Source organism: Pezoporus flaviventris, unplaced genomic scaffold, assembly GCF_033815535.1.
Source record: "Pezoporus flaviventris isolate CSIRO_AGI_PZ_B2104156 unplaced genomic scaffold, CSIRO_AGI_Pfla_v1 ptg000055l, whole genome shotgun sequence".
Classification (NCBI taxonomy): Eukaryota; Metazoa; Chordata; class Aves; order Psittaciformes; family Psittacidae; genus Pezoporus; species Pezoporus flaviventris.
This window is the reverse complement of record NW_026892603.1, coordinates 3,365,211-3,384,020: the sequence shown is the minus strand read 5'-3', so window position 1 is coordinate 3,384,020 and position 18,810 is coordinate 3,365,211. Positions and strand designations below refer to the sequence as shown.

Here is an 18,810-nt window from a genome sequence, read left to right as displayed (position 1 = left end):
TAAAAGAAAGAGCAAGAGCTAAATACTACTGTGTCACTTCTGAGTCAATCAAATCAGTAATTCCAAAGTGCAAAGGACTTGCAATATTTTTAAGTTCTCCCTAAGTCCTGTGTAAGGCAAGTTGGATTTGTGGACTTTCACTAGGTTTAAAGTCTATTTCAGAGAGTATCAATTCAAAAGCACTGAACACACCTTAGCCCCCATTAGACTGCTGTCTTCTGGCAGAAAATTCTGTTCAGCATTCTAAGCACAAAGCTCCATACGGCATCTTCGGGTAGCCAATGCCGCCATACCTGCCCAGGCTTCGTTCACACTGTTCTTACGAGCTCATTGTACCAAAGCCTCACAAAATGTGCTGATGTATAGTTTAGTAACTCGTATGACTTCAGTTCTTTCACTAAACCAACTGATAATTTTCATCAATTCAGGAGACATCTAGTCACAAGAATGTTCTTACCATTCTTTTTACAGTAATAAGCACATTTTAACGAGTAGGTTTTTCTTGTCCACATATCCTATGAGGATGGGGCCTACAGTGTTCTGGTATTCTGCACCAGCTGGAAAAAAATAAAAGGCTTGAAAAACTAGGAAGATCCGTGTGCCTGAGGAGCCTTACTCAGCCTGTAAAAATACCTCCTTCTAAAGAAGCCCCCATACACTCTCAGGGTACACTGTATACTTCTAGACTATGCCATTTTCAGTTTGGCAGGTAGAAGACACCAGTGTTCATTCAACTCTCTTCAGAGCTATATTGTCAGTCCACATATGTCCAACAGATTTTTTAGTATCTATTTTTAGAAGGACCAAAGTGGGAAACAGTTTTTTCCACTTGGTAAATTAAAGTGACTAATGCCATCAGTTTACCAAAATGTGTAAACATACACTTAACTTCAGGTGTGTTTGTATCAAAGTAGTATGACTACTTCTGCTGTGAAGACCTGGCACCACTCAGTAGTTAGTTTCAGCACATTGAAGATTCCAGTCATCTCCTAACATGCAAAATTAAATGTATACTGGCATCACCATAGGACCACAATCTAAGAATTAAACTCACAATGGTGACAGAGGCGACTGAAGTGCATCTAAAGCAGTTTATGTAAGGCAGCATTCAATCAAGCTCACTTGCTAAAAGATAGCTGTTAGAGATCTGAGAGAATGCAGAAGAAAGAAGGATTTTTAAAAGCCTGAAGTAATCTGTTTCAGTTTTAGTTTTTCATATCCTATTTGCTATAAAATAATGTTCAATCAACCAATTTTTCCTCTAGTCCAAGAAGGAGCTTCATAAAAAAAAAGAAAAAAAGAGAGAGAGAAAAAAAGATTACTTGGCTTCAAGTTAGGGTTTCATAATCCACTGGATTTTATTGGTTTAGTAAAACTATGCTCTTCCATCATAAAGGAAAGATTTGACTCATTCCTTTGAGACTTGTTTCTTCTGCTGCTTGGTCAATTATTTTGTTTCATTTGTTGAAAAGAAAGATAAAAGGAAACATAGGTTCAAATACAAAAGAACTTTTCTTTCAAATGGCTGTTAAGCTTTCATGTATGTTTTCTTCTGTTCATGTATTTTAAGGGCCCCTTTTCCCAATACCACAGGGTTTATTCAGCACAAGTAATTGTTAATACAAAGTTCAGACTGCTCTTCTCTTTGCATTCAGCAAGAAGCACCAGTGGTTTCAGACTGTGTAATATTTAACGATGATATTCATCATTAAGCAACAAAATATTCAGTAGCCAATTTGAAAATGCACTTTCTGTTTTTTTTCTTTTGATGCATAATCACATGCCTATTTAGTAATATGCACAACTTTCATTCAAGTAACCTACCCCAAAAACTATTTGGAAAATTCACAATTCCATATGGAAAATAAACTCATGTTCTGAATAGGACATGAGTTATGTTACTGTCTGTATGAGATATGTTGCAGTCTCCTGTAGATCCAAGATCTCAAAATGAAGCACAGCCTCCCTAATCTACAATGAATGTTACATCTTTAATATCATTGATGTTAACAAGTAAAATTTTGACAGCCTGAATTGTCTATCTATAATGTTTAGTAGAAAACTTCAGAAGCAACTTTTCATGTATGACATTGACCTGTCTACTAGTACATCCCATTATATTAATAATTTTTTTGTCCATTTTGCATCACTGAGTGAATGATAGGGATACAATGATGCAACTCTGCACTAGTGATATTGCAACTATATATATGTATAAAATTAGCAGAGATTGAATAACATCAGTGTGATTTAAATTTTTGTCTATTAAAAGATGTTAAATACAGTTTCAGTAAACTTATCAAAGGACACAGATTTTGTAATATATATTAATAAACTAAAAGGAGACCAATCACTAGAAAACTAAGACCGATGGCTTTTTAAACAAGCATTTCTTTGCTTTGTTTGCTGCTGGAAGCATATCACAAAAAAGCATAAGCCCAACACAGCGCACTGATCTATCTCCTTCTCCCAAGCTAATCTACATTCATAGTAAGAGCACATATCTTAAAATCCAGTACTATCAAAAATCAGCGGGAGTTTTGTCATCAGTATCTTCCAGGTGAAACTTCCCACAGCATGAGTGCTTAAAAGTAATTTATTTTAATGCTTTTTTTTTAGTGATTCCAATACCTAAAATGCATCCAAGATTAGAGTGTGTGCATCCAACACAATTACACCAGGCTATTTTTTTGTTCAAACTTTCATCAAATACAATAGAAAAGCAGACATCTGGTCAGAAAAGACCTCAGACACCCACCCCAGAAGTCAAATGACTTCTTGCTGTGCACACCTATGCAGCCACACAAGCTCATGCTGGTGAAGGTGACGCGGTTGCACTGCCGAGTAGTCAGAAGAAGGCTTTGCCTGCAGTGTGGCTATGTACCATCTCGCTCCTACCCTGCCATCAGAAGTACTTGAGAAATGGTGATGCAGATCTGTAAGTCTTTAAAGCCTACTAAAAAAAGCTCACATGCACACACACGCACGCACAGCTTTTCATTTAATAAAAGCTTTCAGTACTTTACAAATGGAAAGAAGGCACTGGTATTGCCATTGTATAGGTTGGGGAAACAGACATAAAAGGACAGGGCACAGGCTCGAGACAGATTGTGAGGCGAGATTCGGTGCCCAGCTGTGCACTGATGTAATGAAGTAGCCCCAAGCACTGTTTATCAAACTGCTCTAACACCACACCACTTTAGTTAGAAATCTTATTAGCGACATATGCAAGTATTTATATTTAAAAAATATGACTTTCCTTTCGTGTCCTTTCAAGTTGCATTCTTAACTGTATTGGAACAAGAACATGGGATAAAATAGCAAAAATAAGGATTGAACCCAACCCCATCATAACTACATTTTACTGATGGATTTAAACTTTGCTCCTTCTAGCAGATGAAACCAGATTTATTCCACTTCCTTTCCGGAGACTAGCAAAACTGCTTGGTAGAGTACGGCTTGCTGCTGAAAGAACTGTGCTACAGCGGCCATGCATACTGCTGTGTAACACTGTATTTGCTGAAAGCAATAATCCAGCGAGCAACATCAGGTTGTTAGCAGACAGCAGCAAACATAATGTTGGCACCTTCTCTCGAACTTTAAGACACAGAGCTCTATTCTCCTCTTGAGGACTTCAGAGATGCAGCATATTGTGTCATCGCATAACTAAAGAATGAGTATTTTGAAACAGCAAACTATATGCAGATTAACAGGCTGAATTAAAAAACACTTATAATAAGCATGTCCAAAAAGGGCAACAAGTATGTCAAAAAAAAAAAAAAAAGAATCTGAAATCTAATTACTTACTGTGCAAAATAATAGAGAAGTTATGCTAGGTATGTTAGGACAAATTTTATCCTAGGATGTTAAAATCAATGAAATTAAAATTCAAGTGATATGTATAATGCTGAATTGGCAATGCTCAAGCAATCAGGCAATCCTAATATTTTATCAACATCTGCAAGAATTATAAAGCATTTTCCTTTCCCTACCATGCAACAGCATTTTAAAAATCCTGAAAGGTGACTACAGCGATGATATTTTTGAAATGTTTTAGTGACATTTCCTCCAGATACTGCAAGAATATTTGGCTCTATAATCTCCATGTGTCCATATCTCTTTCTGCATTTGGTTTTAGTACCACACTTCCTACTCATCCAGACCCATCAGTGACTTTTCTTTGAAGACTGGGATCCTTGATAGGGCTTAATATCAAATAATAAAAGAATAACATGCAATTACATTTCTGTGCCAAAGAGTTAAAACAGAGTAACAGAATTGAGGTCCAACAGCTTAGAAAACCTTGAGCACTTCGGCAGTTCAACTAGAATCAATAGACCCTCCCTCAAAAACATTTGTGCTCCAGCGAATGTCTGGATTGCGACCCCCATGTTTCTAAGAGAGAGGACTAGGAGGGAAGAAGTGTAAATCCTACTGAATGATATATATAAACAGAGAGAAATACATAATTAGAGGCCATACTTATTTCTGTCCACACAAAATTACTCTTTGGCTATGGGCAAAGAATTCTGAGAATGTATCTGTAAAACACTGTTTAAAAATTTTACAGTCCTAGAAAAGTTCCTGATTTGTATTTCCTGACAGCAAAGGTGAACACAGTGCAAATTTTCATCTATTAAACAATCCAGCAAATCACCCATGAGGTAGCTCAACATTTGCTACATAATCAGCCTTAAAAGTTTCCTCCTAAAACTATGATTATTATTCATTGTATTTTGAACTTGTTTCACTTATGAAATCTACTGAGGTGTTTTTTGTTGTTGTTTTCTTTTAGTGGTAAGTGATGCTTTGATTCTGGTTACCAAACAAATTAACTCTTCCCAGAAAAACTCTGCTTTATTATGTATTTTCTCTTGCTTCCGTTTACAACCACGCTGAAAAGCACAGACATATTGATGAATCAGCTACACAGTTCTTTCTGACTACAAGTGTGCAGCTCATTTTTCTTACTGATGTGTTTCAGAAACCAATCAGAAGTCCTCAAAACCCATGATTTCTCAGTATTTATAATCATTTATCAAAATGACCTGGTTTTTAGAGACCATTTCAAACAAGCATGTATGATTTATGTTATTTAGATGTGTTTAAAATAAATTCCCTGGAGATGTAACTTTTTACTGCTTGCATTTTTGAGAATATACAGGTTATAAAAGATGTTAAAACACTGGGAAAAAAAAAAGAGTGTTGTTTTCTTTTTGTGAGATTTGTCAATGAACAAAACCCAGCAAAACAGCTATTGAAACACTGGATGCCTGAAATGGTTTTGTAGGTTTAACAGCAGTGTTTCTATATGATACCATTGTAAATGTAGTCAAAATTATGAATAGATGTTACTACCTGCTAGCCTTGCCTTAGAAATCTGTGTCACATAAAAACATTTCCCCATGTCAAACTAAAATAAAAAAAAAAAAATAAAAAAAAAAGGCTTCTTAGGCCTGGAGGCATGTGTTTAATTCCATTAGGCTTTAACTGGAATCAAATTTAATTATAACATATATTTAGCTATCGTAATTAAATGTTTTAATAGCTTGAAGTGCTTAGAAGAACTCATTCAATGGGACTCAGCCTCCCCTGGTCTCTTCAGCACAGTAGAGATATTCTTTTCACCATAGCATTTTAGGCTTCCTTAAGACTACCAGATTCACTTTCTCTTCGTACTTCTCAGTAAACCAAGATTATACTTTCTATACAGGCATTAATCTGCTTTTGTCCTGAGAGTTTAGAGGAATTTTGGACCTGAGTAAGCCAACTTAGGCAATTGCAGTAGTTATTGCGCATTTGATGAATTCTCCATCGTCTGAGAATCAAAACCTACTCTACAAGAAAACAGAAATAAAATGGCCTCAAAAAAACACAGGCGAGTAATGAAAAGAGGAGGCATTAGAAAAATCCAAAATATTCCATATAGAACAACTTGTACCACAAAGCAACAAAGCACTCCAATAACTTTTTTTTATACACTCAGCATGGTTTTCATCCACACCTCATTAGCACACAGATAATTCTGACCATTAGTGCACTTTAAAATAAGTAATTTTATTTGTAACCTCTCCTCAAATTTAGTATCGTCTTTTTACTCCTACATCCTTGACATACGCCGAGCTGAGTTACAAAGGCAAGGATGCAGATGCCATTATTCACCGCAAAATGTTAACATCTAAAGATTTGTGCGCATCACTTCTAAGCTCGCAGCCTAGTTTGCTGACCCACTTCTGGGCCTACGCAGGTTGAAAGGAATGTTCTGAAGATAATGGGAGAGCAACTACAGAACCTGGAGTCACTGACAGCTGTATCATGCAGGGGTCGATGACAAAGTAAGCAGCATTTCCCAGTTCTTTACAACAAGAACAGCTGACAATTTCACCCTGTTCTGTAGCAGCCTATTCAGTATCTTCAAGGGGAACTTCCCAAACTCCTTAAAACCTGGGTTAGGGCAAAAGAAAGCTGTCAGTCAGGCAGTTTAGAAAATTACCATGAAGGCACATTTCACATTGCTTTCTCAATCCCGAAACAGAAGTATAACTGAGCATAGCGCAAAATATTTCTATCGTCCCATTCCCCTGCAGTATGTTAATTCCAAGGAAAAAAAGAGCAAGCATGGGGACAAGCATATGGTCCATCATCCAAACTTTTGCTCACTCTCTGAATTTTTCTTGGTAGTTTACAAAAATTACACTCCTGCCATCAGAACAAGTAAGTAAAACAGGGTAACTCTCTGCTGGTGAGTTTTCAGAGTATCTGTAAGGCTAAGCAATAGTTACTAATTTGGGAGACAAATAATACAAGGCATGCTCATGCTTTACTCTCTTTAAACTATCTATAAACTCAGCTTTAATAATCAACGCTCCTGATCTTAAACATTGAGAAAGAAAAGCAGAGTGGTATGGGAAAGGGACAGCATAAGGTTAATTCAGCTCCAAAATGCGGAACAGATTCAGTGCTCGGGAAAACACTGAACAATCTGTGGCTTTAAGTGATATGCTTAAGATGAGGAAATGTATCTGTAAATAAGCAAGAGCATTAATAATTCTCTCAGAATCCTGGCACTGAAACTTAAACAGTCTCTCTTCGCTTCTTAGTTATTTACTATTAGGATTTTATACAAATGCCTATTGAAGTAGTTCCAAGTGTGATGAATAAGTCTCCAAAAAGTAGGGAAGGCTTGGGTAAAATTCTTTTAAGTACAGTTACTTGTTCAAAAAACACAGATTAAAGAGAAATAAAGGGGATGATTTTTTAATCAAATAAGAGGCAATTATGGATGATAAATATAGAAATGCAACGACTTAAAAGTAGTTCTTGCTGCCATACATCAGAAGAGCATTAAATATCAAACACCAGAGGTCAGGATTAATAAAGGGGTGGGGTCAGTCCAAATGTTCAGTCCAAAACTTGAGCTTTTCCTGAATAAAACCCAAAGATACAGCAGCTACCCAGTTGTTGATAAAAGACTCTTATTTTCAGTTTGAGAGATTCATAATTGTATGAACAGCCATAATGCTTTTTTTCTCAGGCGAAGGGGGGAGGAAATAGTTACCTGCCTTGATCTTCAAAAAGTCTTAGAAAGTGAGATTTGGAGTACTATGCAAGATAAGCATAACCATGGCTAAAGGCTTCAGCCCTGGTCCACTAAATCCAGTGGAAGGCTCCAGTCACTCCAGGGGAAGTTGGAACATTCCTCACTAGTGCTTCTTTAGTTTGCATTGCAAGTGAAATAACCAGAAAACAACACAGATACTTCCCTGACAGTGAAAGGGACCGATATCCTTTTTTCCTTCAGCTTTAAATAGACTGACAAACACAATAAATCCCAACACTGACAGTCATCCAGTTTTTTTCCCAGTAGTAACTGGGAAATTTTAGTATTGCTCATACATCTCACGAAATCAGAGACTCCCTTCTATCTCATAAAATGTAGTGAAGATGCAACAATAGATTTTGCCATCAGTGTTTTAACTTAATGCGGCTTTTAATCCTAGTACAGTTTTCAGCCTGTACACAAGTTGAATGAGATGAAATTCAGTTAAACCCATTCTGAATTACTCAGTGTTTGTTAATGTAACAGACAATTAAGAGAATTATGGTATCTTTGAAAGTTATTTTTCAAAATAGCTTCTGTTGCTTACCACTTTACCAAGCTCAACATTTAGAGTGAAAGACGTCACGGTTTCAGTTGTGAACTTCATACATATCTGGAAAAGCCTTTCACTTTCTCTTCCTCGATAATAAACAATTCTCTACGCCTGCTCTTGAGTTTTCAAGCTGTTGAGCCCTCTCTTTTTCAAGTGCCTCCTGCCTGCCTCAGTGTATTTTTGGTGACTCCTCAGTTCATGCATACCCTGACAGAAGTGCCATCAGTCCCGCTGCCTTCACCGAGTGCCTTTTGTCAGAGTGGGACTTTGACAGGCTTTGCTGTTTTAAAAACGAAGATTATGTCAAGTCTTTCTGCACGCTCAGTGATGCCAAATCATCGCCCTGGAATGACTGTGGGTCTATGGTTTTTGTGCTCGCTTTTTAAGTAAGAACTGCAGTGATTTTAGGAGTCAGTTCCTTCCCTCCGCCCCCGCCACCAGCAAGCTGAAGTGAAGCAGCTTACTCAGCCTCCCATTCACCAGTTTGCTTTCCAGCCCTGTAATGTTGTCCCTTCCACGCGTTCTGGGATTCTCTGCAGCGCACGCAGACCTTGAGGGGCAGCGAGGCTCCGGCACCTCTCCAAACCCCACATCCAAGGCCGAGATCTGGTGCTGGGCATAGCCTGGAAGCAGCACTCGGCTCCGCGGCGAGGGGCGGGCTGGAAAGAGCGCGCTATATCCCGAATTTTGAAGCAGCGGTGGCGTGTCGAGCAGGAGAGAGGGGATCGCGGGACCAGATGCTAAAATCCTCACCAGAACTCCTCAGCTGTAGTAAACTCTCCCCGCACACACACCACCACCTTGATTTCATGCTCTATCACGTGCTGGGTTTTTCCTTCTTATCCCCCTTTCCCTCCCCCGTAGCCCTACTAAAGCTGGCTTTAGTGATGGAGATCCCGGGAGCGCGTTTGAGCCACCCGGCAGCCGGGTGTCAGCGGGCGGCGAGAGCGCCGCAGCGGCCGCGGGCGGGCCAGGGCCAGCCGAGCGGGGCCGCGGTCGGGGACCCGGATCCCGGCAGCGCAGCTCCCCCGCGGCACCCTACTCCCTCCCCGCAGGCTAAAGCATGATCCGTTACCTGAACTGTCGCTTTTCCTTTTGCCGGACCTCTTCTCTGTTTCCACCGGGGACAGAGCCTGCCTGCCATAGTCCCCCGGCGCACACGCGGCCCCCGTGGGGGTGTTAGTGCCCAGGCTGGATGAGTTTGAACACAGGACGGGGGGGCTGCTGCCCAGCTCCGGGGGTCCTCCTGAGTCGGGCTGAAGGCAGAGGCTGTGCCTGGCCGCGGCAGGAGGAGACGACATCTGAGGAATGTGCCAGTTCGTCTGCAAAGCCTGGTGCTGCTGTTGCTGGTGGTGGTGATGGTGGTGGTGGTGATGGTGGTGGTGCCCCCTATGATGCTGGCTGGCAAACATGCCCTCCTCATTGGGGTATCCCGCTATTATGCAAGAGGAAGAAGAAGAAGACAGATCAGGGTAGGACATGTGGTCAGATCTTCCATGCAGGGCAAGAGAAGACTGGGAGAAAGGATGCAAGCTCTGCGCAGTGGCATGGGGGCTGCGCAGGCAGCCAAAGAGTGTGTGATCCATGGCATGCAAGTCTCAGGTTCCACGCAGGAGAGTTTAGGAAAGATCCAACTTCACCACCCTTTGTCAACTTTCACTGTAAACAGATCAGGGTTGGGATTTTTTTTTTTTTCCAAAACGGCAACGACAGACTTTGCAGCAGGCAGCTGAGCTCAGATAATCCAGGTCTTTAGCCCTAGTGGCCAGTCTCCGCTGCATAAACACTCGGACCTAGATGAGCCTTTCTCAGAGCTGCTCAGATGTCAAGAAGTGGGAGAGGTTGAAGCCAATAGAAGGTGGTCCCAGAGAACTGCTTGACGGGGGAAACAGCTCCGAGAGGTTATAAATACAGTAGTGTGTAATGTGAGCTGGGGGCTGGCTCAGCAACACAGCACTGACCACATGCAAACTCCCTCCAAAACGCCAGCGCCGTCCCAGCTCCGAGCCGCTCCGTCAGCGGGCGGCAGCGCTGCTCGCCCGCACCCCGGGCGCAGCGGCACCGGGGGGGGAAGGGGGAATGTGAAGCGGGGGGGGGCCGCCTACGTGGGGGCGCAGCCCGGCTCTCCCTGCCCGCGGGCGGGCCGCGGGGAGCCCGCCTCCCGCCGCGTAACCCGGCGGGGCTGCCCCAGGCCGCCGCCCACCTTCTCTTCCCTCCCCCCCGCGCAGACCTGCGAAGGGGGGAAGAGATGGAGGGCGGGTGGCGGCAGTGCCCCCCCCGCAAGTCGCGCGGCGCCCGAGGGACCATCACCGCCCCGTCGGGGCTGGCGGGGACGCCCCGGCGTGCCACCACCCCCGAGGGAAGCGGGAGCCGGGGGAGCGCAACAAAGACATGAAGGGACACCCGCGGGGTGTCCTCCGGGGCGGCGGGCGGGGGAGCGGGGACCACCGCGACCTCTCTGTCCATCCCGGGGGCTGGAGGGCGCGGGCAGCTCCTCACCTGCGCGTCCAGGTGGGTGGGCGCAGGTCGGCCCTGCGGGTCCCGTGCCGCGTGCGGGGCATTGACCTTCCACCCGCACCCACAGCCCGTCCCTGGGGTGAGCGCGCCGCTCCCCTGGCCTCCACCGCGGTGTGCCAGCGCCCGCGCCCACTCTGCCGCGGCACCACCGGCGCTCACGGGCGGCCGCATCAAGCCGGGAAAGGTCAAGTGTCCCTTCTTGCCCCCTGCCCATTCAAAACTACAACTCGCCTAAGCTTTATTCCTTGTATTTTCATTTTCTTCGTTGCGGGCTCTAGCGGCTCACGAGGGACAACCTAGGGAGCCCGGCGTGGCTTTTTTGATTTGCTTTTTTAACACGCTTGTAGTGGAATTCACAGTAGCCACGAAGGCGGCTGTTAACTGATTTGAATGAGGGTAACGCACTTACTGCGCTAAAATAAAAAAAATAGGGCGAAAAAGAGAAAACAGGAAAAAAAAAGAAAGGAGGACCACTGCGCTCCTGCAATTTCAGCCTAAATTCTTGGGTCCATGTGCGAAAGATGAAGTGAATTTCAATTGCTATTGGAAAAAATCAGCAATTGTATGAGATTTGCAACAGCTAGTTTCTTAAACGGAAATTGACTCCTATTTTGTGGGAAATTAGTTTTGCAGACTTTCTTAAAAAAAAAAAAGTAAAACTTTTGTTCAGCAGCTGCTCCACTTTCCCCTGCAGTTTCAGGCTGGGCTGGAACCTGCAGCAGTCTGTGGACGGTAAGATTTTCCCCCCTTTTCTGACATCTAATGCTTTTTAAAAAATTGTCTTTAGATTTACATATAACAACGCGGTCTTTAAAACGCGAGTGGTGGCCAAAGCAGAAGTTGCTGCCTCTGTGCACTGTTCAAAACTTGATATTTCTTCAGAATAAAGGAAATATACAGTTACACCACTGATGAAATATTCTGTGCTTTTCATTGTGTTTATCGTTTCAATATGTGCTCTAATATTAGAAGAGAGGAGCACAAAGAAAGCTCCGGGGCTGAACTTCGTGGGTTCGGTGACTCGCGGGGCTGTGAGGGTCCCTGGGAAACAGCAGTGCCATAGAGCGGGAGCTGAGAGGCCGCGGCTGACCCTGGCCCAGCTCCCCGCCGGCAGCGGCAGCGGTCCGAGACCTGCAGGGGCGGGCGGCGGGGCCGGGCCGGGCCGGGCCGGGCCGGGCGGCCCCAGGTGAGAGCGGCGGGAGCGGCTGCGCGCACCCCCCGGCGGCGGCTCCGCTACCCACCGCACCGTATTGCAGCGCTCCCCTCCGCAGAGGTCCAACCTGCTGCTGTCAGTCCGCTGGGGCCGGATGCCGTCGTAGGGTCGGGGGGCTGGGGCCGGGGTCAGGATGGGGGGCAGGAATGCCAGGAGCTCTCCTGCAAAGGCCGCCGCCGCTTAAACCCTGACACCGCCACAGCTCCGAAGAGGCCGGGGAAGTCCCAAACCCAAACCGGTGTAAAATAAAAGCCTCCCCCCCCCTCCCCCCTTTTTTTTTTTTTTTTTGTAATTCTAGGGAATGGCAGCACAGGATTTCTCACAGAGGACAGAAAAATAAAAAAAAGCGAAATAAGTGAAGCACAATGAAGAAAGTGAGAGGGTGCGAGGGGGAGGGAGAAAAGATTAGGTTTCCAAGAGAAATAAGAGATGGAGCCAAATAGCACTTTTTAGGGAGAGGTAGGAGAGGCTCCAAAAGGTGAAGAAGAAATAAAAAAAAATAGAATAAGGCAATAAGGAAATTATAATGGCACGGTTAAGTCTGCCATTACCTTTGTAATCAAGCCTGAATATTTGGTATTGGGCTTCCTGAGGCTCCTGAGTCCCCTAGTGAGTACACAAGTCCTACATCACCATTCTTACCGGTTCCTTAATAAGAGGTTTCAAGCACACAAAAACTGGAAATAAAGATCTCTGTAGAGCTTTATGCTTTCTTTTTAAACTATAGAAGGAGAATGCAAATATAGGCAACTAACGTTAAGGCGAATAAACGTCTTCAAAAGCTTACTGAAACAATTCAGAAAGTTTCTGTGCAGAGTTATCAAGCAACTATGGCTCTATGATACCATCCTTTGTAAAAATTTGTAACTTTTCAGCTGAAGAAAGCTTCAGAGGGAAAACTTCCCAGGGAAATAATTACTGAAGAAAGTGTAAGCACTTAGTACCTCTCAATATTAACGACTGAATTCTTGTTTGCATTCTATCTCTCCAAAATGTGCGTTTGACCTACATGTGGTACAAAAGCATAACTTAAATCAATGCCAGCAAGTTTGCCCAAAGCTTATAACATCAAGTGAAAAAAATAGCATGTTTTAAATATATGAAAACAGTAAACGGTTTAACTCATAAAACCATCTGGAGCCAACACAGTTTGGAACATCATTTATATTTTCATGTATGGGCTAGTATTTGCATTCACTTTGTGTTTTTCTTTTTTTGGTGGTGGTTTGTATTTTTTGAGCTTATGATTTACTGGGAAAGAGATCATATAAAATTGACCTGAATGAACCAGTGTACAATTCCTGCTCTTCGGGACTTTTATAGCCTTGCTCATTTTTTTACGCTGGAGGCTGAAAGAAGCATCTTCCTGAATATTTATCAGAATGTAAGTAGGATTCTTGAACAGTTATTTCTAATGTGTGGTTTGCATATCTGCAACATGCATATTACAGTAAAATCAGACAAAGAGAAATACTTGGGGACCATGTTTTGAGTGGTATAAATTGTCATAACTTCATTGAAGTCAGCAAAAAGATGGCAGTTTACGCCATGTAAGAGTATTTTCCTTACTGTCAAAGAGAAAGCTTACAAATATGAATTCAGTTTATTTTAGCCAAAGATTTTATTGTACTCAGAAGCCTACCAAAGCAAGAGGACGAGGTTTTATTCTACTGCAATTATGATCAGTTCGTATTTTTCCATGGCAATTTGGTGAAGGCAGGCATCATTATTTAACCTTAGAGTCAATCCAGATTCACAACAGATGTATGTTTGTTTTCAGTCTTTTCTTTTTTTCCCCTTAATTTCTGCCTTTTTAACTCCCACAGAAGCAATATAATTTGTTTCTCTTGATACCTGTGCTGCAATGGAAACCTACTGATACAAGCAATAATAAAGCTTGGGGATTATGCATCATTTCAAAGACGCTTGAGTGCCTTAACTGAAAATCCTTGCACAGAAAATGAATAATCTGTTGACTTGGCAAAAATACTGAATCCCTGACTATTTAAGAGTGATGGCAATCACATTTACCATTCCTAAACCTAAGGTATACCAGTATCTTCACTATACTTTGCCATCAAACCCACTTTTTTTTGTGAGAAATGCCACTCCCACCACACGTACCACATAACTTTGACATTGTATTTCTGTGGTGTACTTCCATTTCACTCTTTTTTAACGTTTACATGTGCCATGGTTTAACGCTTATCAGGCACAATTTTTTGCTTTAAAGATTACAACACATCTATAAAATCTTAAAGCCTGGATCCATATTTTCAGCTACTTCTCCGTATACATATGGATTCTGTTCTAATTTTCATGATCTCCAAGTATTACAAATTTTAAAGCTATGCCAGCAATTTGGTAGGTTACAGAGAAGTTGTGCTGAGCTATGAGGCCCTTACTGAAAATGATTTACAAGTTTGCATTACATCATTAAAAGTTATTTGAATTGCCAGCCCACTCTAACCAGTAAAATAGCTTATGCTTCCTATTTAATTTAAATAAACAGATGAAATATTAAAATGGGTAGTGCACTTAGGCTTCACACCTGAACTAGGATGATTTTTCAGGAATGCCTTGAAGAGTTTAAACTATGGGAAATTGGCATCCCACACTAGATACCCGAAAGCCCCGAACAACCCAAAGTTGTCTTCAAAACTTTGGTGTGTATTTATTTTAAATTGATAATTTATTTGCAGACTGAACCATTTTACACAATGCTATTTGTTTCCCAATCTGCGTGTTATATTACAATTTAACAATTGTTTTATTCTTTCTAGTATTATCTCTGCTTAAGAATGCTGAGCTATAAAACAGTTATGACGAGCCTTGTATGGTACTTTATTAATACTTATCTTTCATTTGTATTTAAAAATGTATTCAAAGTGCATGTGCAGGCAAGTCAATGATGCCTGAAAAATATGTTTTCCATTTTGTTTTCTCCAGATCTTGACAGACACTACAGCCAGTCCATTCTCCTATTAAAATTACTAATCACAGAGAAAAAAAAAAAAAAGGCTTCTATTTTTACATATTAAAAATTTTATTATTTAATACAATTTGCATTGTGGATTTTGATCTGTGTATGCATTTGAACGGCATTTTAGCAGACCCCCCATTGAAAATACAGATACAGATGTGCACAGAAGAAAGGCAAAGTGTATTTTCAGAATCAAGCATTTTTAACAATTTTTAATAATGCTTGCTTCTCACCATGCTGCACAGTTAATATTTTATTGATTATACTTCAGATTTTAGTCACCCAGAATAACAAATACAGATGATTAAAATCTTTGTACATCAAATGTTTCATGCTATGACTTACACCGTTTTACTGGGTAAATATGTAGTATGCTTACATACAAAGAGCAAAATAGAATTAAAACCCCCTACCATTACCTAAAATATTTATTGTCCCCTAGCTGACATTTCCAGGCCCTTGCAGGACCAGCAGCAGGGGGCAGATTTCATATTTCTGCCTCCATCAGGGGACATTGGGAGAGTGATAAGTCACTAATGTTCATCATCTCTTACACATTAATGAATAAAATACTACTCACGGTGTCTGTTCCTAGTCATGTCTAATTTTCTCTGCTCTGGAGGGAGAAAAAGACACATACGCATATATCTATGCACCAGGAATAACTAACTACAAAATACTCAGGTTTTAATAGCTGCTGGGATTATGTCATTTACTTTGCAGGTGTGTTTGCTTATGATTTATAGTGTGATGAGCTCTAGACTTGGAGCAGAAACCTGTAACTAGCTAGTGCTCGGAACAGAAAGATATTCACTGCCCTGAAGAGCTCAGGCTCTATTCATTTTGCTAGTTTCACATGGGAGTACTCCTGTGTTTTCACAGAGTCCTGTTTGTATTCATGGTGATTTGCTTGACGAGAAGCATTTGCAGGATTGGAACCTTAATTAATAATAGCTGTAGGAAACAAAGAGCTAAAAATTACATGTACTTTTTATGCATGACTTCATCATGTCCATCAAAGACTAATTTCAGATAATGCTAACAGTAGATACTGGATGGGAGAAATTAAATAAAAAGTAACAATTGCTTGTCGTTATCAGTTTAGACTAAACTGGAGTTTTTAGATGCAGATATTTTGGCTTGCGAAAGAATGAGAAAAGGAAAAAAAGAAAAAAAAGCAAGCTAGACTTCCCTAAAACGTGCATGCTAAGCAAGATCACCAAAAGATAAAATCCTACCTGTCTCAAAGATTCTGATGAACAAAACTAGGTTAAGTCTGCTGGCATCAATTACACAACTGACACTGAAAAAAATAGACAAGTTCTAACTGTCTTGAAGAAGGGTCCAAGTGGCATACCGTAAGGAGACTGACACCTTCCAAACACACATCTGCATAAACTTTTTTTTGTTAACTTCCCCAAAACAGCATGTAACTTTATTGATGAGCTGTGAATATATTATACTACTTCTTGAAATTAACTTTTCCAAGACTTTTGTATTCATTAGGCGTCAGACTTGCATGTTCTTTGATACAATGCACAGATAGGTCTCTTAGTGGGTTCAATAAACTATTCCAGTAAGGGGCTGTCTGAGGCACTGTCACATCACTGAAGTATGCATAGTGGAGTCTGGAGCACCAAATCACTCAGGATCCACCTTCCCTTCTTCTTTGATGCGTATCTCATATATTTAGATGCCCACAATTAAAGTTTGGAGCCCATTTAATCCTATCCCTTCTTTTCCAACTGGAAAGTACCTAGCACCGTGGGCTCGGTGGAGCTCAGCTGTACAGCAAAGAAGAGGTGTATTGTTTGGTGTACTTTCCAGCGAGCTGAGACGCAAATGCAAAATACAGCACATGGGGACACTGTCTGGATTTGTGCAATTCCCTCATAGACATTTTGTCCCTGAACTTTACACGTTTGTGCATTTCAGCTGTAGAACATATCACTTAGGGATTTAGATTTTATTTAATAATCCAAGTATATTTCAATGCAAGATGGTAAACTAAAAATATTTTCCATTTAACTGTTTCAAAACGCCATGTGCAAGAGAACACAACAAAATGGAATTAACTCATAACATATGCAACTCTTATTTGTGCAAGAGCATTATATGCCCCTAAATCCAGACTGCAGCATCTGGAGGCATAGCATGTCTCTAATGGAAGAGAAAGGCACGAGACATGTCAGCTTCTTGGCTGTGTTACACTGAAAGCCGTGCATTTCCCTTCGTGATACCCAATGCAACTCTGATTATAACTAATAAAACAGACACTGTCCAGGTAAACTGCCTTGAAAGCATTTTGGATTTTTTATCTCATTAGCTGTAGGCAGGATTAATCTGAGATAGATACTTACAATATATAAAAAATATCTTATCTAAAGCTCTTTTATTTGAAACAATCAAGTTTGAGTGAAAACTAATATCCCAAGGTATGAATCATGCATTCATAGTGCATCCAAATATGCAAATTCCCATTTGTAGAAACAGGTTTTGCTGTCACCAAGGTATTCATAGTGCCTCTTTCTCATAACTGCTTTTTACCTTTGGTAGTATTACAAATAATGTATTCTTCATATACTTTTACTACTCTGATCAGCCTGGTAGAAACTTGGAAAACATTTTAGAAGAACAATTCATCCTTTAAATGTTTTACAACATGAACTGTCTTCAGACTTGACCTTGAGAACTGCTGAGTCTTTTCCCCATCACTCTCGTAGGATTAACTTCATTGTTAGACTGTAATAGCAATTTTTAAAGTGCAGCTAAACATAAATACTCTTACTTCTGATTACAAAAAAAAACAAACAACAAACCACTGAAAATTGCAAACATGTATGAAAGAGACCTAGTGGATAAAATATTTTACTAATGCATTTTCTAATTTTGATTGCACTAAAAGTGTTAAGTGATCTGCTATAGAAGCTGAGATGTCTAATTTTAGATTTTCTTTCATTCACTTTTACCAGTTAATCTGCTCTGTTATGTTCACCGCAAGCAAAGGAGAAGTTATGCCTCTGTATTGTAGTTATTCCTATTTGCAGAAAATAGAAGTAAAAACCGAGAAACCCTGTTGCTGCAAAGATACTAAACTTCAAAAACCCTATCATAAACAGCATGCTGGATGTATAAATAAACATATGCATACACTGAAAGAGGGTGTTCAACCATGCAAAAATACGAGCATACCTCCAGGCTGAAAACCCTTAATGTACGATTAAAATAAATTAGGTTAGTCCCTGTTTTCTTTTAATAATAGGGAGAGTTCTTAGGTGCATTGTACAATAATGAAAGCCTCACATTAAAGCAAATGAAGGAGCAGAAAACGCTCTTTGCACAGATTACCAGACAAAGTTCTGACTTCGCTTCCTAGCAGAATAAAATGTTTGGGAATGTATCTAATCTAACACACCCTATAAAACTGTACAGTAGTCCCTGGTACAACAGTGAGCTGTGTGGAAGAAAGCGTCACATCCCTGAGCAAAATTCTGAGATTTCAGACTGCGATCCAAAACTGCCTTTTTAATTTTTAAATTGTAAAGCTGTGTGCCCATTTGGGAAAGTAGGTGGGTAGTGCTTATGTATACACGTATAGTAATTTCATTGTGTATGACCCCCTGCAGCTGTGGTAATGAGGCTTTTTTTAAAATGGACCTTAAATTGATGATGAGCATATTTTGCTCTAAAAATAAGTCATTAATTCAATTTCTAATATGGCAGGCATGGCGTGTATCCAGGGGTGCATGCAGTAAGTTTACCCTGTACAATTTGTAGTCAATCAGACTTTGCCAAATGAAGTCCCATAAATATGAACATACATTGCTTGTTTGTTTTGTTTTCTTCTTTTTTTTTTTTTTTTAGTTTCCTTTATTGGTATCATAATAGTATGACCCAAATATAAGGAAATAACCATATCATATTAAACACAGGAATACGCTTTC

The 18,810-nt window shown here is 40.9% G+C and overlaps 1 protein-coding gene across 1 annotated transcript in view; it reads right to left on the bottom strand.

Moving 5' to 3' along the window:
• The window catches only part of MEOX2 (mesenchyme homeobox 2), a 53,760-nt gene extending 43,541 nt beyond the window's left edge, over positions 1-10,219 (bottom strand). Inside the window, exon 1 of the mRNA XM_061469228.1 lies at positions 9,229-10,219. Coding sequence (XP_061325212.1) covers positions 9,229-9,739 — 511 coding nt within the window. The 5' untranslated portion in view covers positions 9,740-10,219. The remainder of the gene's footprint in view (positions 1-9,228) is intronic.
• Between the last annotated feature and the right edge of the window lie 8,591 nt (positions 10,220-18,810).